The sequence below is a fragment of the Centropristis striata genome, chromosome 16 (assembly GCF_030273125.1).
Source record: "Centropristis striata isolate RG_2023a ecotype Rhode Island chromosome 16, C.striata_1.0, whole genome shotgun sequence".
Taxonomy (NCBI): Eukaryota; Metazoa; Chordata; class Actinopteri; order Perciformes; family Serranidae; genus Centropristis; species Centropristis striata.
Window position 1 is genome coordinate 24,241,928 of NC_081532.1, and position 23,350 is coordinate 24,265,277.

At 39.4% G+C, this 23,350-nt stretch overlaps 1 protein-coding gene across 1 annotated transcript; it reads left to right on the plus strand.

Annotated features, from left to right (window-relative positions):
* The first annotated feature begins 76 nt into the window (after positions 1-76).
* commd8 (COMM domain containing 8) lies at positions 77-21,680 on the plus strand. Its single transcript, XM_059352932.1, has 5 exons — positions 77-621; positions 3,005-3,160; positions 4,447-4,599; positions 6,489-6,644; positions 20,742-21,680. The coding sequence occupies exons 1-5, from the start codon at positions 577-579 to the stop codon at positions 20,760-20,762; spliced, it is 531 nt and encodes a 176-aa protein (XP_059208915.1). The 5' UTR covers positions 77-576; the 3' UTR covers positions 20,763-21,680.
* Positions 21,681-23,350: the final 1,670 nt, after the last annotated feature.

The following is a 23,350-nucleotide window of genomic DNA, read 5'->3' on the forward strand; positions in this document are numbered from 1 at the left end:
CACACACACACACACACACACACACACACACACACACACACACACAGCCGGGACACAAAGCAGGATGTGAAAGACTTGTCGCGAGACGTTTCTCTCCGAGCTGCAGCGACGTCCAACCGAACTCCAATGTTAAAATTGTTATATTTAAAAAATATCTTCATACTAATAGTACATGCGTAGTGTAAAGCGAGCTAACATAAAGTAGGACTTACTGGGCCTTTCTGTTACATTCGGCAGCCAACTGAATAATCGTACATGTTTTTAAAGATAGATAACACCAAAGAACTACTGCTTCACCCTGGCTGCTGCTACCTCGCTAACAGTGAAGCTCGCATTAAATTAGTAGATCTTCAGATGGAGTTCGGCGTGAGCCAAAGTCAATCCAGTTAATAACCGGGCGAGACACAGATGAATATACCGAGCAATTAATTAAATATTACCCCCACTAACTTCTATTTTATGCACACACGAAAAAGTCATTTGATAATGAAGCTCATTTTTCCCAGTTCCGTAAACGCACCTCCTTCTATCATGTGACTGGCATCAGCTGATCAGCAGGCGGAACCAAAAGAAAACATGGTTGTTCTCCTGAACCGGTTACCTCTCACAGACTGTCTACAAGTAAGTACCGAGTGATGTGTTGATAAAGAATGAGACTCATTTAGTTTCATAAATGTCTAACGAAACAGAAACATGTTCACTGTCCCAGACTAACTGAAAGTCTTTAGTAAATCTAGTTTTACTGGAGTCACGGCGCTCCGTCATCTCCATGGTTAGTTTAAGGTAGTAATCTGTTTCATATCAGTCTCTTCCTAGTCTTGGTTTGGATCATATCAAACGTTGTTTTTTTTAGATCTTTATTAACAATAAGAGAAATACAGGCATTCCGGATATAAACGAGACATATAAAGAAAATGTCAGTTACAGTATCTGTAGAATAATAGAATACTAGAGGCACATAGGGTATAGGGTGCTTACTTTTATACTATTTCTGTGGTTTTTGAAAATAAGCTTTTAAAGTGTAGCAGAGTGCGTTCACATTTCTTATTTGACATCAACTCTAAAGTCTCTATAAAAAAATTAAATCCTATTGTAAAAACACTAAAGTTAGGGAGGGATTTGGAAAACTTCATCTTGTGGATGTGAAACTGACCCATCAGAAGCATCAGATTTGTTATAAAGCATACTGTTTTGTTATTAGATTCAAATTTTGAGATAATATCTTTAGGTTAAACAAATGATGGGCTGTCCAGTCTTATAGAGTATGAATTTTTCCATATCCCTCCAAAATATAGATGACACATAAAATAAATGTAAAAGGGCGCACATAAAATAAATGTAAAGTTGTGTCTGGCTCAACCTGGAAATTAATTTCTTACATGGGTAAATATCATGCACTATTTTAAAATGAACCTCCCTGATCTTATTTGAGAGACAGAATGTGAAGGGAACAACTGTCTCTACGCCAGTTTATTCCTTCAATTTTGGATCCCAAAAGAACTTTCCTCCAGAGGAAAGCTTATTTTGTCTCTGTAATTTTTTTCTGATATGGTTGTTTGTGCATTTTTTATCCATTATATCAATCCCACACATTTTTAGAGAAGGTATATGAACTGTAACATTTTAATAATTTAAGTGACATTTTTTTAAGTCAATCATTCCAGTGGGGATGGCCTTTACAATAGAAACAAACTCTCTCTATTTGACTGGAAAGGCTTTAGCTTCTAGGAAGGTTTCACAGCTATAAAGACTTCCATTATCGTCAAACAAGTCCGTCACAAAGATGATGTCCCTCTCTATCCAGCTCTCTTTATATACACTTTGTTTTTAATAGTAATTTGACCATTGTGATCATATCAAACGTGTTTGATATTATCTCAAGTCTCAGTGATATAAAACAATCACCAACCAATAGATGAGCGGGGAAAGGTCCTCGTTTCCAGACCGGCCAGTAAAACCAGTCAATAAAATCTTCAAGGGTTATCCTCAGGAGGGCATTGACAATAAGTATACCAAGTTTGGTGTTAATCCGACCAACCGATTTGGAGATATAAAATACTTGAATTTAAAGAGCGCCACCTAGTGGTCATCGCCCAAACTTTTGCAGCGAGCCTCAGGGGCTCATGGGGAAGTAGTAAACTGAGTTTCATGTCATTCAGACACACCAATGTGGAGATATGCAACACTTCCTGTGTTATTGCACAAAGTACATTGCCAGTTATAGTATATTTAAAAAAGAAGAAATATTGCACAGTAATGAAGTCCATATGAAAATCAGTGCATATGACAGTTCAGGGTTGTTATTGCTTTTGGGAAGAAACTGTTTTTGAAATGGTTTGTTTTTGATCTGATCCACCTGTAGCGCCTCCCTGAGGGCAACAGGTCAAAGGTCAGAGCCAGGGTGGGAGCTGTCCTGAGAGCTGATACATATTTTTCATTTTCTGCTCATGCATCTTAGTGTTATTACATCTTCTCTTTTATTTATTTATTTATTTGCTACTATTTATTAGTCTATATATATATATATATATATATATATATATATATATATATATATATATATATATATATAAATTCCATTGTCATTATTGACTTTTACATTTTTTATTATTATTATGTAAATCTTTTTATCTTATCTTATTTTATTTTATCTTATCTTACTTTATCCTTTATCTAATTTATTTCTAAGCTGCCTCCAGTGTTTCCTCACTGCTCCATGTTGAGATGGAGCAGTTTGTCTTTTGTTTTTAATAGGATGGAGGATGAAGGTGGGTGGGGTGGAGGGTTGGGGATGGGCAGAGGCTGTTTGCTTGTTTCTATGTTTCATTATCTTTTTATTATCATTATTTTCTCCTTTTTTATGTAAAGCATTTTGTGTTGCATCTCTCTTGTATGAAAAGTGCTATACAAATAAAGTCTGATTGATTTATTGATTGATTAATTGATTGACATATAATTCACTACCAAATGCCAAACTGGGACTCTGACAGTGTTTGTGGTGTAGCTCTGTCACAGGGTGGTGGATGGACTGTGCGGGCGGGAGCCTCCTCGCAGGTGTGATTACAGCGCCACCTGGAGCCTGGAGGAGTGGCTGCAGCTGCTCCGCTCCCTGACAGCACTCTTCCAGCTGGCAGTGGGGAGCAGCAGCTCTGATGACGAGGTGAGAACGTAGCACCACGACAGGTTCTATGTAGAACGATGTAGAATACTACATCTAGAATACTACTGTACTATGTAGAATGAACATGTGTTTGGAATGAAGATCAAAACAGAGAGCAGAGAGCTGCCTTTAACCCTTTATCGCAGTGATTCCCAACAGGGGGGGCCCGACCCCCCAGGGGGGCACCAGAGATCCACGGGGGTCGCGAAGCCCTCTTGATTTTAAGGGATGTAATAAATCTAATGTGTTAAATATGGATGAGTCAGTATTTAATTCATTAGTGGGACAAAAACAACTAAATAAGGGCGACATTAAACATTTATTCATTTATTTAAATAGAAAAATCACTATAGAAAAGTTTAAAAATAAAGGCTATATCATGAGAATAAGGACATGTGTAACATCCCTCCTGCAGTATACACAGGTAACCTCACCTAGAGGTAACCTCACCTAGAGGTAACCTCACCTAGCGGTAACCTCACCTTGAGGTAACCTCACCTAGAGGTAACCTCACCTTGAGGTAACCTCACCTAGCGGTAACCTCACCTAGCGGTAACCTCACCTAGCGGTAACCTCACCTAGTGGTAACCTCCCCTAGAGGTAACCTCACCTAGAGGTAACCTCACCTAGCGGTAACCTCACCTAGTGGTAACCTCACTTAGAGGTAACCTCCCCTAGAGCTAACCTCACCTAGCGGTAACCTCACCTAACTCAAGTAAAAGGTTGGGAACCACTGCTTTATCGGGCGAAGAACTATATTTGGTAACTTCAGTGGATATCAAACTGGGTCTCCATGTCTCTCTGTTTGGTCGTAGAACCACATGGATTTCTTCCAGCTAATCAGCAAAGATCAGGCTACGTCACAGACAGTGACACCATGACATCTGATCAGTATGATAATAATAATATAATAATATCAACTTTATTGACCTTGACTTATTAAGTCATAAAACCAGATAGATGAAATAGATTTCATATCAACCAAAAAGGTTTATGTATGAAAAAAGTTGACAAAGACGAAAACGAAGGACATTTTAACTATAATTTTAGTTAGTTTTAGTTCGTTTTGTAACCACAAAATACAGTTTCAGTTAGTTATGGGTTTTTTTTTAAAACTCTTAGTTAACTCTCAGTTAACGAAAATGTTTTTTCAATTCTAGTTTTCGTTATTTCGTTAGTTTTCGTTAACTATAATAACCTTGTACCCCACCTGTTAGTAATTTATTGAATTGAGGATTTAAATGCAGTGTGTGTGTGTGTGTGTGTGTGTGTGTGTGTGTGGCCAGGTGCAGGCAGGGCTGGCAGGTCTGGGCAGCAGCCATGCTGAGGCGGTGCTCAGTGTGCTGAGAGCCCGACGGGACGAGATCCACCATGCTCTGCTGGACAAAACCAACTCCATCTCCTCTACTACTCTGCAGGACTTTGACTGGCAACTTAAGGTGACTTAATGCTTTATTCATCAGGGTTTTTACTGATTATTTTTGTGTTTGTAATTAGGGATGACGCCGATCGATCGGCAACTGATCGGATTGGCCCGATATGATAAAAAAAACGGTTAAAATCACCGATCCGATCGCATTATACATGATACATGTGCTTTACCTGTGTTTGTTATGGTGTGATATACATTTCGGATCCAAAGGTGGCGGTAGTGCACCGAAACGCTGCCGCTTTAAAACGAAGAAGAAGAAGAGTTTTTTTTTTTTTTAAATAAACTTTATTAAGGCAGTTGGGTGGGGTGTAATACAAAAAAATACATCAGAACGTCGCCAGGGGGTTTCAATAAATCATAAAGAGGTTGTCATACAAAAATATTATAAAAATTACAAATATTCAGAGTTTTAGCAGCTTTCAAATTAGTAGAGTCTTTAATAGAATTAATATACTGCTTGGTTTCACTTATAAATATAGAAAAGAGGGGATTTTTTTTTGTGTATCGAGATTTATGTATGTGATATTTTGCCAATAGTATAATTAGATTTATAATGTAATATTGATTTTTTTTTGTGTATGGGAAGTCAGTGAAACCAAACAGTATATTTTCAAAACAAAGGGACAAATTAGGTTCAATTGAAAAAAAAAGGAAGTTACAAATATCTTTCCAGAACTTAGACGAAAAAGGGCAAGACCAAAATAAATGAAAAATACTTTCAGGGTGCCCTTCACAAAAAAAGCAATTCAAATCTAAATCTTTTTTAAAACGTTGAAGAAAAATTTTAGTGGGGTAGATTCTGTGAATTATTTTAAAAGAAATTTCTTTGATCTTATTGTTGACTATATATTTTGCTGGCAAATTCCAAATCTTCTCCCAATTAAGGTTATCAATAAAATTATTCCAATAAGCAATGATGTAGGGGGTTGATACAACTTCTTTCTGAAACAGTGAACGTATTTTTCGGTTATTGTTGCGTGTAGAAGAGAAACAAATTTGGCCAATTTCATGTTTGGATGGATCAAGGGGCAAAACAGTCGGATTTTGTGTTAAAGTGCATCTAAATAACATAATTACACCTAGAGGGATAGCATTGAGAACAATATTATATTCATTAATAGGAATTGGGATTCTATATTTTATGACAAATTCCTGATATGTAAGTAAGGTACCATTTGAGTTAAATAACTGATGAACTAGGAGTATATTGTGAGTAAACCAATAGGGGTAAAATAAGGATTTGTTTCTATATATAATGTCTTTATTGTTCCATATATAGTATCTATGCGGGGAAAAGTTATGTTTGTAGATTAATGACCAGGAAAGAAGCATCTGTTTATGAAAGTTGGATAATTTCAGGGGGAAGAAGAAGAGTTGTGTTGTGTTCACGCAGCCTGCATGCTCCTACACACAACAACATGTCTGCGATATGGACTCTAAGCTATATTTATACAGGGTTTATTTTTTATTTTATTTATCTATTTTTTCTCAGGGTAAATGTATATTGTAATTGTTTGTAATTTTATTCTATTTTGTAGATGGGGTAATTGTATATTGGATTTTTATAGTATTGTGATTTTGTATGTAGTTGTAAAAGCCCAACTAGGGACAGGAGTTGAAAATTAGCTGAAGCTATATCTCTATATGCAGCACATCGGATGCATGTCCTGTATCTATGTTAACTGCATTGTGTCTATCAAATAAATATTGACAAGGTTAAGACAGGGTGTTTGCCTGATTGGTCAGATACCTGCATCATTCACTTGGATTAATCATTAAATATGACAGCTGTTTTGCTGGAATAAGTCATATAAGTTCAAAGTTGATTGTTTCAGTAAACACAGGCTGTTCCTGTTGAAACTTCACCTCTCCTGTTTGTGTCTCCTCTGCCTACAGTTAGCTCTGTCCAGTGATAAGATCTCGTCTCTGCACACTCCTCTGCTCAGGCTCAGTCTGGATGTGAGAGAGGACCGAGCCCTCCGCTCTGTAACCATGGAGATGAACAGAGACGAGTTGAACACACTCATCAGTTCACTGGAGGCTGCTAATAAGGTACAGACACACCTACTAAATACTTAATACATTTGAGTTACTTAATCAAGATATTAGTTTTTTAAAACACCATTCAAATACCCCCAATCCACTCATGTTCATCCAAATAAATATCAATTACTGTGGCATTATTGTATGAAAAGTTCAATTAATGCAAGACACAGGCCCAGTGTGAATATATATATATATATATATATATATATATATATAACTACAATGTTGTTGTCTTCTTTCAGCTCTTTTTATATTTTGTTTTCAGGAAATAAACATTTTCAAATTTATTTTGTTATAAGTGTGTTTAAAAATGTTTAACAACTCTATTCAAATATTTGTGTATTTTAGGCTTAATATTATAAAGAAATGTTATATTTTAGTCTTAATATCATTTTATCTCATTTTTTACTCATCACTATCTAGATAATAATTTGCCTTTCAAATAAACGTATAATTTCTATTATTTATATGTTTAAATTAGTATTTGTATCCAAAGCAGACTGTGGTAACTGCAATTACTGCTTGGTTTTGAGTTGGATTTTGTGGTTTTTATATAATTATTTATCTGAAATAAAGCAAAATTGCAATCTAAAACTTTGTCACAAGATAAAACAGACATCAAGGAGTTCATTTTTAGTTATAACTTAATTTTGACCAAAAATGTAGTTACTGCAGTTATACTTTGTAGGGAAAGATTGTGCATGATGTTTTACCAGCCGTGTGCTGCAGACCCTGCACAGCCCTGAAGCATAAAGCACTTTTTCACAAATACAGCAGGTACCAACACCAGGAAACACTTGGTGATAAACATTAGTGCAGTTTCACTCTTCCACTCCATACTTGCTATTATAATGTTATGACATTTTATACATTAAATCAGTTTAGTTGCACTTTCAAATGCATCAAAACATCATTCTTTGATAATCTCTGGGTTAAACTTGGTTTCAAAGATGAAAATGAATAAATTAAGTATTAGGTATTCATATGTTGTTTGAATTAATGTTACGCATTCATGGAGACTAAACACTAGGTGGTGGCATTGTAACAGAATATAGCCAGACCTTTCCAAGATAATAAAGGTCTTCAAAACTGGATGCATGGTCTTGTTAGCTTCATTGTGCCTGTCAGGATGAATGTGTGGAAAAACCAGCTCCAAAGATATCCAGAAGTTTATCCACATACAGCCTCCCAGTGTCAGACTATACCAAGCTCCATAATGCATTATTAGACAAATTTTCTTGTATTGTCGTTTCAATTAAATTCAGTTTCATTCAATTTAATTTTATTCAATTCAGTTCAGTTTTTTTATATTGCCCAGTATCACAAATCACAGATTGGCCTCAAAAGGCTTTGCAGACTGTACAGGGTACGACACCCTCTGTCCTTAGATCTTCACAGCAGATAAGGGAAAGGTCATCAAAAAACCCTTTTTACCAGGAATGAAAAGAAAAAGAAGGATCCCCCTCCCAGGAAGGACACACAAGCAATAGATGTCGAGTAGAGTAATGCGGTCCACTATTTGTGCGTTATTTTCACCAAAATAACTGCAGAAATATGAGTTGGAGGAACTTCAGGCTTGGGTGAACATGTGAAAGCAGCGTTGCTTCAGTCTCCTGCAGAGATAACTTTGTAAAACTCACTTTTTCTTCAAAACCCCAATCAACTGAGAGTGAAATAACTAACATTAAAACTTTGAATACCCGAGAGAAATGTCTAAAGCAACAAAAGGGTCTAAAAAGTGTTAGAGTTAGTTTTTTTGCAGAACAGATGAGAGGAGAGTAAAATCCTTTTGACTATTTATTTAAGACAATAATGATAGTGATCATGTACATAGACCTTATCTGTTCAGAAATCGCAGGCTGCTAAGCAGTTAGCTGTAACCAGCAGTTAGCTGTAACCAGCAGAAAAGGATACCTAACTTACTTTTACACAGAGTTTTGTAATGTAAATGTGCGACTATCTGATTGGTCAAAAACTGTTGGGGCAGCACCATGGTTTAGACTCGGCCCGCCCATTTCGTTGGCACACAGGCTAGTCCTAGCCTCTTGGTGCTTCAGCTTCCTGTCACTGCCCTGTGGAAGGAAAAAAGCTAACAGCACACTTCTGTATCTTGTCTAGTGTTGGTCAGTGCCTGTCTCCACCTGGGCCTGTGGCCTTGAATAGGAGCACAAGAGTGCTTCAGTGTTTCATCTGCCCTCAAATATGTGATGATGTGCAAAGCGTTATCAGTATGTCCTTTCTTTTGATACTCCTTATTTCTGTGTGCTGTGCCTGGCAAATAAAATGTGTGTTCCATGCCCCACCAAATACACCTCTAAGCAGCATTTTACTAAAGGTCGTAATGCAGACCATTGCTAATTTGTATTAATCTCTAACAAAAGACTGCGGATGCTTCTTCGATGGGCTACAGTGCAGCGCTAACTAGCATAGCTAATGTGCTAGAAGACCACAGAGCTAGCATCGCAGCCAACTTCAGAGCAACATTCGATGCTCTGGAATTGAGACTCGACAGAATGCAGACAACAATAACAGAGCATGGTCAGCGAATGGACCCATTGGAATCCCACGCTGAGCTGCAGGCCCAGCTAATTCAAGCACTGGAGGAGAGGTGTGTAGCATTAGCAGATAGAAATACCAAGCAAAGACTGTTTATCTCAAGAGCCGCAGTCGCAGAAATAATATTAGGGTAATAAACTCCAAGAATCAAGCGAGGGACCCAGGCCCACAAGCTTTTTCGCAGAAATCCTGGCTGAAGTACTCAGCAACCAGATTCTTCAGTCTCCTCCTGAGTTGGACCGAGCAACAGAAAGCTCACTACTAAACCACAACCCGGCTCAGGACCTATAACCTTGTCAGATCATGTCAAAGTAATCTTTGACCTTATATTTAGCATGAAGCCTAAGGGATTCAGACATTGAAGGCTAAATCCTCTCTCGCTAGCAGATGCCAACTTTTGCAAGCATATTCCTGAATCGATCACTTTCTTCTGTGAATATAATGATATTGATGAAACCTCCCCGTCCATATTATCATACACTCTCAAAGCCGACTTGAAGGATAAAATGATCTCTTTCACATCTCATGCTCAAAAAAATATGGCGCTGTGCGAGTGGCGACAAGCAGTCGTAGTGGTCTGTCTTGTTTCAATGTTTTGTACTGTTTTAAATGTCGTCGGTGAAGAATCAACCATCTGATTAAGATCTACGTCTACTGCACTGTTCATTAATCACATTTTTAAAATGGAGCTACTATTTTTTATCGTCCCATGGACTTTTTTTTCTGTGGCTCAGTGTTTGATCCTGCCATTTGCACACATGCAGGATTAAGTACTCTCTGGGATTTTTTACTTTAATACATGGGAAAAAATATGTAAAGTGCGGAAACGGGGAAGACGGGGCGGTGTCAGACAGTGGCTTTAGCCCCTGACTCTACACAGCATGCCTCTCCCCTTGATACTACTCTGCAATGACCAGTCCGTCAGGAATAAGGTCGACAAGCTCCAATCTAACGTTATTCACTTGGAGAAATTCAGAGACACATTCATCTTGGCCTTCACCGAGACCCAGCTTACTCCTACGGACTTGGAGACCGACTTAACTCTCGGCAGTTTTGGTTCACCGATGAGGCTTGACAGGGACACTGACGTCAGAGGGAAATCCCAAGGGGGAGGTGTTTGCCCCTACGTCAACCGACAGTGGTGTAAGCACATCACTGTCAGAGAGACTGTGGCTGTATCCCAAAGTCAAGGATCCTTCCTCAGTGGGATCCTTCCTTTAGAGTCGGGTCCTCCAGAGGCGAGGCCAGAATCCTTCCTCTCACTGGTATAAGGCACAAATGGAACAGCCTTCAGTGTGCAGCTGTGCATTATTGGACATCCTGCTTACATTCTAAATCAATCTAAACCAGTTCATGACATGGTTGTGTCTTTGGCATTAGCACTCTGACACATATTTGTGGAAATGGAAGAAGATGCTTTAAGGTTGAATCTCAACGATTTAGCAAGTAAAAGCCACAAAGGGGATTAAACCTGAATATTTCACTGATCCTGGCTGAATTTGGCCGTTACTTAGTTTCATAAAAGCAGCGGAATAACTCACCATGGAGATGTGTTCTGTGATTTTTTTTAAATTTTATTTTACAGAACAGTACAATAACAGTTATTCATAAATAACAATAAAGGATTATAGTGGACTGTCTGTCCCTGCTAACACAATAAACAAATGTATAACTTCTGAATGGCATATCTATGTATACTTTGCACGTAATACATCATCATCTGACACATTACAAATGACAAATTAATTAACAATAACTTTAGCCGACTGAGGCGGCATTAATTAACTTAACCGCCAATGTATCAAGATGAGGTTTATTATATTTTAGCTAAATATTCTGGCATTTGTTTATGCATGCTTTTGCTTGACTTTGAACACAAGTTTTGTAAATTATGTGATAACATTCAGTGTAAACTGGAAATACTTATATTTAAATTCATATTGTGCCGCCAGCGTTGCTGTTTCTTCGCTCGCCATTTTTAAATCTCCTGGTAGACCGGTGTGCACAAGGCATTATGGGTACTTGGGGCGCATGGAGGATACACACATGCATTCTTGGAATTTGGGCAGAAGAAGGACTCTGTCCTCGGGAGGATCCTGGACATTGGGACAGTCCTTCGACGGATGTCAATGAGGTAGTATCCTTCAAATTCAGCCGTTTGAAGATCCTCCCTTGACATTGGGATACAGCCCTTGTGTACTGCAGACATTGAGCTGCTGTCTGTGTCCGTGCGCCCCTTCTATCTCCCCCGCATATTTCCTCAAATATTTGCTACTGTAGTGTACATACACCCCAAAGCCAATGCAAAGAATGCAGTGAAAACTATTCACAAGGACACACAAAAGCTACAGTCCCTTTCTCCTGTTGTCCCTTGTGTCATCCTTGGTGATTTTCGTCATTATAGCCTAAGATCAATGAGTAACTTTTATCAGTATATTTCTTGCCCTATTGGACTGAACAAAACTATTGATTTATGTTATGGTTCAGTCAAAGGTGCATATAAGTCTGTAGCTTTGCCCCCTCTCGGCTCTTCAGATCACAACACTATATACATCCTTCTTATCCCAACCTACAAGCCACTCCTCAAAAGGGATAAAGTAGTCACCAGAGAAGTGGAGATGTGGACTGGAAATGCTGTTGAGGAACTCAAGGGAGCCCTTGAAAGCACAGACTGGAATGCTTTTAATAACTCTACTACTGATCTTGATGAGAGGGCTAAGGTGATATCCTCTTATATTCTTTATCTAAAAGACTCGATCCTCCCAGCTAAACATGTAAAGGTGTTTCCAAATAATAAACCCTGATTAAATAAAGCTATGAAGGACGCACCGCACAAAAAACATGATGCCTTTCTATAAGGTGGGGAAGGGGATAAGGCAGAAGCTTGAAAAAGAGGCCAGATCTGAAATTAAGAGGGCTAAACTTCAATATGAAAGTAGACTAGAGGAGAAATTTCATAGTAATGACCTAAAGGCAGTGTGGGATGGCATGGACAGCATGACAAGCCAGAACAATAAGAACAATAGGTCAAACACCATTGTCGGTTCTGATTCAAATTCAAAACTTGCAAATGCACTGAATGATTTTTATTTACGTTTTAATGATGGTTTTACAAATGTGCATAGTGATCTGTTTGATATGTTGAGTGATTGTACTGACACCTCTCAGCCTACAATCAGTGTGCTTTCTGTCAGATCCGTGTTCCATAAATGTAATATCAGGAAGAGCCCTGGGCCTGACATGATCACTGGCAGATTTCTTAAAGTTTGTGCAGATCAGTTATATTATATTTTTACTGATCTTTTTAACTTGTCACTTACCCAGCACAAAGTCCCCAAACTGTGGAAGGAGTCTGTTTTTGTACCCGTGGCCAAGAACAAATCCCCAAAAGAGCTCAATTACCTGAGGCCTGTGGCTCTGACCTCACTAGTGATGAAGACTTTTGAGTGACTGGTTGAACAAATTTTGACTGATAATGTTCAGGGCCTGCTTGACCCATGTAATTTGCATATCGGGTTAATAGAAGAGTGGATGATGCCACTACCATAATTTAATTGTCTGTACAAGCATCTTGAGGGTAAAAAAGTCATATAACGCTTTTATTTGTAGATTTCTCCTCAGCTTTTAATACAATCCAACCACACATTTAAGCCTGTAAATTACGGTCCACTTTTAAACTTGATGCTGGCATTGTGAAATGGGTACTGGACTTGTTAACATGTAGGCCCCAGACAGTCAGGGCTAATAGGGCTCTATCCCAGAAACGGCTGTCATCCACAGGCTCACACCAGGACTGTGTCCTGTCCCCATTATTGTATATTTCATATACAAACGACTGTAGGAGTAACTACGATGGTAGGCATCTCCTGAAGTTGGCAGATGATACTGTTTTAATCAGTCTGCTCCAAACAAAACAAATGTTGCATCACCTGCTTAACTCTGACCAAACACTTCACTTACGCCTACCGCCCAGCTTTGGGCATAGGCCACAAACAAAGGCTCTCCAGTTGTCTCAGTCCTGGGTCAACTTCTCCAGCTGTCTCCATGTATGGTCAGATCTCTTCACATCTGCCTCCAGGTCATGCGTGTCTGGTGGTATTAGATGCAGGCTTGCAAAGAGGATGGCCAATCCATTTGCAGAGTCATCTCATGATCTCCTCCTCAAAAGGCTCCTGTTCTGTTTGTTGCCATAGCTCCAAGTTGCTGATTTTCGTCGGCCATGGTATTTTAAGGATTGGTCTGAGACAGGTGTTTATGAAAGACTGGATTTTATTTGTAGTGGTGACAGTTGTTCTCCAGGTCTCTGATCCATACAGAAGAACAGGTTTCACCATAGAATTAAAGATCTTTATCTTGGTGCTCTTCGGCAGCTCAGAGGATCCCCATACATTCTTCAGCTGATGGAAAGCTGTCCTTGCCCGTCCAATTCGGACTTTCACATCTGTATCTGTCCCTCCCTGCTTGTCGACTATACTGCCAAGATAAGTGAAGCTCTCCACTTCCTAGTGCTTCTCCCTCTTACCTAATGGGTGTTGTGTTGTAATTGTTGATTTTGAGTATCTTGCTCTTAACTTTGTGTATGATGAGGCAGAGGCTTGCTGACTGGGCTGAGATGGTGGTAGTCTTCTCCTGCATTTGTTGCTGGGTGTGGGAAAGAAGTGCTAAGTCGTCAGCAAAGTCTAGGTCATCCAACTGTGTCCCCGGTGTCCACTGGATGCCATTTCTCTTCTGGGCAGTTGATGTCTTTATTGTCCAATCTATCGCCAATAGGAAAAGGAAAGGTGATAGTAGGCATCCTTGCGTTACACCTGTTCGCACTTGGAAGGCATCTGTAAGGTGTTGGCCATGAACCACTCTGCATGTCATTCCCTCGTAAGAGTTCCTATTGATGTTAGTTATCTTTTCTGGTACCCCATAGTGTCTCAACAATCTCCAGATGGCCTGCCTATCTACACTATCAAATGCTTTCTCGTAATCAATGAAATTGACATAAAGGGGTGAGTTCCACTCCAGGGACTGTTCCAGGATGATCCGCAGGGTGGTTATTTGGTCAGTGCAAGATCTACTCTTCCTGAAACCGGCTTGTTGATCTCTGAGCTGTGGATCAACCACATCCTTTATCCTATTTAGGAGGACCCTGTTAAAAATCTTACCTGGGGTTGAGAATAATGTTATCCTCCTGTAGTTTGAGCAGCAACTAAGGTTCCACTCTGATGGAATGTCTCCCTCCTCCCAAATCTTTTCGAACAGTGGATAGAGCATTTCCACAGTGGTCACTTCGTCCAACTTCAATGCTTCTGCAGGAATGGCGTCTGGCCCTGCTGACTTCCCCTTTCTAAGTTGCTTGATGGCCTTATACATTTCTTCCCTTGTTGGTGTATCACAAACCACAGGAAGATCACTGTTGGCTCACTGGATATCTGCTGGGCTCAGTGGAGGGGGTCTATTCAAAAGATCTTCGAAATGTTTTGCCCATCTATATGCTTTTGTTGTTCTAACCCTGAAATAGTTTTCCCCTCTCTGTCCCTTACTGGCTTACATTTGCAATAACCTTTTGGTCAGTAAGGGACAGAGAACTCTGACCAAAAGGTGATTGCAAAAGTCCTGACCAACCGGTTCAACAAGCATATTAGCTCTTTAATTCATCCTGATCAATCAGGTTTTTATTCCCGACAGATTTTCCATCTCAAACACTATGCTATGAGTGTGTGTGCTAAATTTGATGTATTCAACAAAGTTGCCCCACTCCGCTGTTTTTAAACAAGACCAAAATCTTCTGTTCTAACCAATCATGACCGGCCCCCCTCATTCCTGCTGCCTCTCTCCAATGCTTTTGGCATTAGCTCTTGAACCGCTGGCCATAGGCATCAGAGCCAACCCCCAAATCTCTGGTATAAAGTGCGGCACAATCAAGTTTACCATCAGCCTGTATGCAGATGACGTTAATCTGACTATTTCAGATGTAAAGATATCCCTTTCACCCCTTCTTAAACTGATAGATGGCTTTGTGGGTCCACTTTAAATTGGGAGAAATTTGTTTCTTTGCCTCTGTCTAATGGTCTTGACTCTAGCTTTCTTCTCTATTTGCCTTTCAGAGTCAATTTTCTGATTTGGGGATAAACATCCCCAGAAATCCAAAACTTCTTTTTAAATTTAATTATATTAACCTGATTGGCAGGCTCAAGCGCCTGATAGATAAATTGAAACTCCCTCTTTCATTAATTGGCCGTGTCAACATTGTCAAAATGGTCGTACTCCCTAAATGTACTTATTTTTTTCAGAAAGTACCCATCTTCCTTACTTCTTCCTTCTTTAAAATGTTGGACTCTATTATCATGCCCTGCATATGGGCCTCCAAGCCTCCTCATATATATATAAGACCGACTTACCGAAGCCCACAGAGCAAGATGGTCTCTGCCTCCCTGTCTCAACATGACTACTGGGCCTGTAATGCCAGAGCCTGGGTTTTCTGTAATCATTCCACAGTTGGGGGTGCAGAGGAGTATGGGTCCGGCCCTAGATGGCCTGAGATGGCCTGAGAGTTTATTAATGCCGTATCACTTACTGGTGCCTCCTTGTCAGCCATTCTTTTTTCAAAACCTGACATTAAAATTAAATGGGTGTGCAACAATTTTTCTCTGCAACTCAATTAAAATTGTAAAAAGCAAATCAATGGAATTCTGAGTCCCCCAGAAATGTAAATGTATGCCCCCATGTGTCAGAACCCCTGTTTTAAGCCAGGTTTGATGGATGCTGTTTTTAAGCACTGGTCAGATAATGGTCTAATTTCCATCAGGGATCTTTACATTGACAATCATTTTGCTTCTATTGCTGAACTCCAGGCAAAGTTCAAATTCCCTACGAGTCAATTCCTAATTTGCAAATAACAAAAAATCGTTATTTGCAAATTATGAATTTTGTTAAGCAATTATTTTCTACCCCAGATGCGACCCAATACAATGTGTCTCTATGATATTATGACCAAACCTCCCACCTTGAAAAACCTGATCTCTTGATTGGTTAAACTCTTCTCTATGGCAACCCCCTCTCTTCATATTAAAGAGGTGTGGATTAAGGACACCGGTGAAGTAATCTCTGATGAGCTATGGACGAAAGGCTTAAATAGGATAAAGGCATGCTCTATTAATGCTCGACTTCAGCTCATTCAGTTTAAAGTAGTTCACAGGTGGCACTACTCCAAGACTAAGTTGAATAGAATCGTTCCTGCTGTCTCTCCCACCTGTGATAAATGCATATCAGCTGATGGAACTCTTGAGCATCTTTTCTGGTCCTGCTCTAAGCTCACAGGTTTTGGTTAAGCTCTCAAGATGGTTATTTTTTTTAATTTTTTGCTTATTTTTTACATGACATGTTTTTATTGTTTGTATGGTATTAGGTTAAGCACATTGTGTTAACGAGCCGCCGCCCCCGCGACTCATTAAGAACAGTAAGAAGGAGTCTCCAGTAACACCAGAAAAATTCGCTGGATTTGTCGCCAGTCGCTTTTTTGAAAAATAGTTGCTAAGGGGGTCTGAAAAGTTGCTAAATATAACAACAAATTTTTACAAATGGTGCGTGTTGTTGTGCCGTTGAGTACTACGTCACATCCTGCTAAGTGTTCTATCCAATCAGCAACCAGGCTTTTTTCAGGGGAGAAAAACGGCCCTGCTCCCTGTTGGTTGGTGGACTACTGGTGTAGAAAGTGCTTGATTAGATATACAAGAGAGCCTGCATTTTAAAATGGAAATATCACTGATGATTAGGTTAATTCAATCCTGGTGGCCAAAATCGTGATCACGATTATGTGAAGTCCTGCCCCTCTGCCTGCTGATTGGCTGTCCTATTTCCTTGTTGGCAGTGGTGGGCAGGTCGTCAGCCTAAATGGCCTCACCTGTGTGCTGGGTATTTAAGAGCAGTCTTATCCAGCACTCACTCTCTTTGCTGCTTCCAAGCTGGTAACCTGGGTCTCATGTTCCCACCTGCCATGTGGGACTGAGTTTGATTTTCCCTCTTGCATACAACACTCACATACAGCACACTTCATTCACACCCATACACTGCATACATGACTGATTGACATTTATTCACACACATCCATTTTGGTTTGTTTTGACTTAATTTCAATTTCAATAATTTCATTGATCAGTTACTTAATTTACATTTATCTGATTTATTAATAAATTATTTGGCTTTGTATGTTACGTGTGGACTCCCTTCTTTTTTGCCACTAACCTGACCAGCTCGTGACAAAATGGGGGCTCGTCCAAACCATTGTTTGATTTTGTACATTTGACTTCAATCAGGATTCTAGGTAATGTTGTAAGGGTACATTAGTACAATTCAGTATGGTTTGTCTCAGTATTAACTTTTGACACCGATATTTGCTTGGGTTCTTGTTAGGAATTGTGTTTTGGTCTTAGTTATATCTGAGTTTTTTGGTTTCAAAGTGTGCATTGGCTTATAAGTAGCACCTGTTGAAGCCAATTAGTTAGCTGCCAGTGTTGGGAGGTCCACATGTAATTTTTTTTTAGTTTGAATTTTGGGGGATTTTGTCAGAGTTTGGAAGTAGCAATTGAACATTTGTCTTTAAGTTTTGTTAACTTAAATTTGTGAGGTTTGGTTGCAGTAAATAAAAGTGTTGGAACTTTGTGTTGGGTTGGGACAGGCAAGTACCATTATAAGGGACCAGTAGTCCCCTGTTAGGCTAAGGAGGCTGGTTTCCAATAGGGGAGCTGGTCTTGGGGAATTTAGTGTGGCTGCAAACGTGGGCAGAGCAGTCGTCTCGGGAGCACATCCATGGTGCAAGGAAAGGTCGCTGGTAACAGTTGCTTTTTCTTCCCAGTGGGTTTAAGTGCATAAATACCCACCATATGTAGTAGCACGAAGACTAGGGAGGAGTGTAGGTAGTTATGGGGTTGCTAAATGTCTGTTAGTTAGTCAGGGCTGGGGAGGTTCCAATTTTGGTTTGGCTGTCCCAGACTTTTCAGTGGTTCCAGCACTCAACATTTGGTTTGATGGTTGGTTGGATTGATGGTTGGTTTTGTTGGTTTGATGATTGGTTGGTATGTTGGAAAGATGGTTGGTTGGTTTGATGGATAGATGGTTGGTATGATGGTTGGTTGGATTGATGGTTGGTTTTGTTGGTTTGATGGTTGGTTGGTATGTTGGATAGATGGTTGGTTGGTATGTTGGATAGATGGTTGGTTGGTATATTGGATAGATGGTTGGTTGGTTTTGTTGGTTTGATGGTTGGTTGGTACTTTGGTTTGATGGTTGGTTGAGTAACGTTGGATAGATGGTTGGTTGAGTTACGTTGGATAGATGGTTGGTTGAGTTACATTGGATAGATGGTTGGTTGGGTTACGTTGGATAGATGGCTGGTTGGGTTACGTTGGATAGATGGCTGGTTGGGTTACGTTGGATAGATGGCTGGTTGGGTTACGTTGGATAGGTGGCTGGTTGGGTTACGTTGGATAGATGGCTGGTTGGGTTACGTTGGATAGATGGCTGGTTGGGTTACGTTGGATAGATGGTTGGTTGGTACGTTGGATAGATGGCTGGTTGGGTTACGTTGGATAGATGGCTGGTAGGGTTACGTTGGATAGATGGCTGGTTGGGCTACGTTGGATAGATGGTTGGTTGGGTTACGTTGGATAGATGGCTGGTTGGGTTATGTTGGATAGATGGCTGGTTGGGTTACGTTGGATAGATGGTTGGTTGGTTACGTTGGTTTGATGATATATCTGGACAGACAGGTGTAGTTCAGCGTTTGAAAATGTCAAGGCACTTCTTTGTGCAGAGCCTGTGCTGGCTGCTCCCCGGTTCGATGCAGGTTTTTCCCTGCAGGTGGATGCCTCTAACGTAGGAGCAGGAGCTGTTCTTTTGCAGACAGGAGACCATGGGGTTGAAAGACCTGTGGCGTTCAATAGAAATTCAATAGATATCAGCTTAACTACTCTGTGATAGAGAAGTAGGCGCTTGCTTTAATATGGGCATTACAGCATTTTGAAGTGTATTTGGGATCTGGTCTAACCCCACCTGTTGTTTACACAGATCACAACCCACTGACTTTCCTGCGATCACTTCAGAATCCAAATCAGAGGCTGATGCGGTGGGCGTTGTTTTTACAGCCATACAATTTGGATATTCGACACATCAAGGGATCAGAGAACGTTATGGCTGATGCCCTTTCTCGGTCGCCTTAGTGGTTTGTGTGCTCACTGTGCTCTCAATTTGCTCCTAGGGTCCAGGTTGTGGAGAGGTGGAGGAGTTGATGGATAATGTGGTGGGACCCCATTCTTTAGGAGGGGGGTGTGACGTCCTGCCCCTCTGCCTGCTGATTGGCTGTCCTATTTCCTTGTTGGCAGTGGTGGGCAGGTCGTCAGCCTAAATGGCCTCACCTGTGTGCTGGGTATTTAAGAGCAGTCTTATCCAGCACTCACTCTCTTTGCTGCTTCCAAGCTGGTAACCTGGGTCTCATGTTCCCACCTGCCATGTGGGACTGAGTTTGATTTTCCCTCTTGCATACAACACTCACATACAGCACACTTCATTCACACCCATACACTGCATACATGACTGATTGACATTTATTCACACACATCCATTTTGGTTTGTTTTGACTTAATTTCAATTTCAATAATTTCATTGATCAGTTACTTAATTTACATTTATCTGATTTATTAATAAATTATTTGGCTTTGTATATTACGTGTGGACTCCCTTCTTTTTTGCCACTAACCTGACCAGTTCGTGACAATTAAAATTTGATTAATTGTGTAGCCCTATGTCACAGTACAGAAACTGAATACGGTCAGATTTACGTTTCAGGGAGACTTTAACCTAAATTGGTTCTCGTGTTCCATACAGTACCTGATCACCCAGTGACATCAGCAAAGCGAGGTTGATGTGCGTGCCTGACGTGTATTTGTTATGATTACATTATGCTGCTGTTATGATCAAAAACAAGTCGACAACTTTTCTAAGAGCCAAACATCAAGTAAGTGCAATAACCTAAGACATAGCAAGTCCACTAATATTACTTAGTAGTCGTACAGCAAGAAGTCTAAAACCTTTTATTTCATGAAGCTCTCTACAAGTTAGTGTGAATATATGTATTTAACTGGTGAATGTAAGTCCAAAATCTCTGTCTCTTTATGCGTCTCTTTAATCTGTCTCCAAAATTTAAATGTCTCTTTATCTGCTAAATGCTCCACTATGTTCATCAGCTGATCTCTACCTGCTCGCTACAGACAGACAGACAGAGTACAGGTTTTATCAGAGCTTTTGAGTGCTGATAGTAAAACAAAACCGTAAAGTTGGGGGGACATTGAAGCAAGACAATAAGCTGAAAGGTGCTAAAAAAAACCCAATAATAACTTTTGCGTCAATCACTACAAAAAACGACAACATTAAATGTGTTCATTATTAAATGAATAATTAAAATGTTGTTGATTATTTGTTCCACCGATTTGATGCAAGTATTGATAACTGCACTTAAACAGTAAAATGAAATGCTAATGGTGTATACATATTTGTGTCTTGCAGGTGGTGCTGCAATTAAAATGATGCAGACTATGGACTAGCGGACCCATTTAAGACCTTGACTACAGGAAGTCCAGTGGATGGACGTCATGTGGTTAAAAAGGGTTGAAAGAGATCATCTGCCATGATTCCATGTGTTGTAAACACAACGACAGTGTTGACACATAATGATGAGTTTCTGTTCTTTGAATTCAACCGTCTATGTGAGCAGCTGAACATTTTCAAGTCATGTTTTTTAGAGCACTGTGTAGTATCATGAACATGTGGAAGTGAATGTTTATTTGCTATTTGATTCTGTTTAATTCCATGTTCAACGAGTAAAATAAATAAAGAGAGACAGAGAGATATGGATCCCTCCACTACCAGTGCTTCCTGTTCAGACCACAACCAAATTCATGTTTCTTAAAAGCTTGGGTGAAACGATTGACACAAAAAGGGAACCTAGTAATCTGAATAAATTAAATCATACGTACAGGTGGGCCCCAGACAGTGGAGACAAGCTAATTGCGGCCTTGAACTCACCTGATCTGATAACTAACATATTATATTACCAAAATCAATATGTGCCGACTCCAGATAGTGTAACAAGGCCACTGATGATGAATGGTTTGATGAAGAATAAAATACCATCACCAAAGACCTAAGAAAAATAGCAAATAAACAGTTTAGATAAAATTTTAAATACAAACGTACAATAAGGAACAAGACACAAAATCATAGACACATGAAACTTGTAGATATTGAGAAGGACACAAAGGACCAAAACCATTAGCGTCCAAAACAGTGACATCTGGAGAAGACATTTTAAAAACCTGTACAAAGATGCACCAATAAATCAGATCAATGTTTTATTAAGGAAACACTCTGAACTGACCACACACTGCAAAAGAGGTGTGTCTAAAACAAGATAAAACAGTAAATCTGAGGGAAATGATCTTGCTGCATGGACAGATAATTTCACTTGACAAGATTTCTTAAATTAAGATTATTAAATCTAGAAATAAGCAGGTTGAACACTTAAAATAAGAAATTAACTCTTAAAACCAGATAAATGATCTAACACTTCTAAATCTGAAGTTTTTTTTATCTTAGAAACAAATAATTATCAGGTCACTCTGCTCGGGCCAGTTCATCGCTGCTTGCAACTTTATTTTTTTTGTTTTAAGAATTAATTTCTTATTTTAACCCTCTGAAGTCCAGGAGATTTTGGTTCCTATGTATTCATTTCTGTCTCTGTTCAGCATCTTCCAGTCTGTCCTTACATCACATGCATGGCTCCTTTTTCTACACACAAACTTGGCTATCAGTCAGATTTTTCATTTTATTTTAATTAACAAAGTATAAAGTTGCCAGTAACCGAAAAAACAAACAAAAGACAAAGGTGTCTATGGAAATGTACCATTTTTTACCATGTATACACACAAAAACATCAGAAAAAAATATAAATAAAAAAACTACAAAACAGTCTATTTGCATGTAAATTAAAAATAGTAATAGTTTTCATCGTAGAAAGAAAATTCACAATTTAAAGATGGTCTAGAAACATAAATGTCACTCTGTGAAAGCTCCTATGATTGAACTTTAACTGGCTTTCTCAGCTTGACTACATATCATATATAAATTAAGGTATTACTGTAAATAAAACGTGTATTATCCAATTAATAGATGGACTCCTGAGGGTTAAGCGTTCAACATGCTTATTTCTAGATTTAATAATCTTAATTTTAGAAATCTTGTCAAGTGAAATTATCTGTCCATGTAGCAAGATCATTTCCCTCAGATTTATTGTTTTTATCTGGTTTTTACACACACCTTTTTTGCAGTGCACAGATAAAATCTCTCCAGCCAATGGAATCCTGTGGTCCAAACAAAAATGAAATGCTCAGGTGCAGCACCCCAGAGACGCAGGGTGCAGTGCTGAAGCTCTTCAATATCATATTACGGTCAGGATGTTGTCCTGACAATGATGCGAAGGGCTAATTTACCCCATTCATAGGAGTTTTGACAAAACAGACCCTAGTAACTACTGTGGCCGTTATGTCAGCAGGTAAATAAATGAATGAAAGAATTCTTGATTTCCTTGATGAACACTTTTGTAAAAACCAAATCAAATTTCTCTCAAAACACCACACCATGACCATGTGTATACCCTCCCCATATTAATAAACAAATATGGACACCAAGAAAAAACAGTAAGATATTCACTTGTTTTATTGTTTTTATGAAAGCTTTTCACTATGTGTCATGAAGGCCTCTACTACAGACATCTCCGCTGTGGTGTAGGGGGCAAAATGTCTGATCTGCTTAAATCAATATACTTGGAAAATAGACGTGGTGTTAAAATTGGAGCCAAACAGACTTTGGCCCCGTTTACACCAGGACGCTTGTGGGTAAAAACGACAAAATATTTTAATGGGAAGTGCCTTTCGTTTAGACGGTGACGGCATTTTTGGGGCTTAAAAACGCAAAAATCTGAAACCACCCTCCAGAGTGTAAAACTTAGATCCTCTCATCCTACCCAATCACATTCACACACTTTTGCGTCACCGTATGCAGCAGATTTCCTCCTGAAAACGCTTGTCTAAACGCGGAATAAAAAGTGAAGACGAGAC

Coding starts and splice junctions, on each gene's coding strand:
- commd8 (XM_059352932.1), top strand. CDS start 577: ATGGTTGTTCTCCTGAACCGGTTACCTCTCACAGACTGTCTACAA. Junction 622..3,004: donor CTCTCACAGACTGTCTACAA/GTAAGTACCGAG, acceptor TTTGTGGTGTAG/CTCTGTCACAGGGTGGTGGA. Junction 3,161..4,446: donor GCAGCAGCTCTGATGACGAG/GTGAGAACGTAG, acceptor GTGTGTGGCCAG/GTGCAGGCAGGGCTGGCAGG.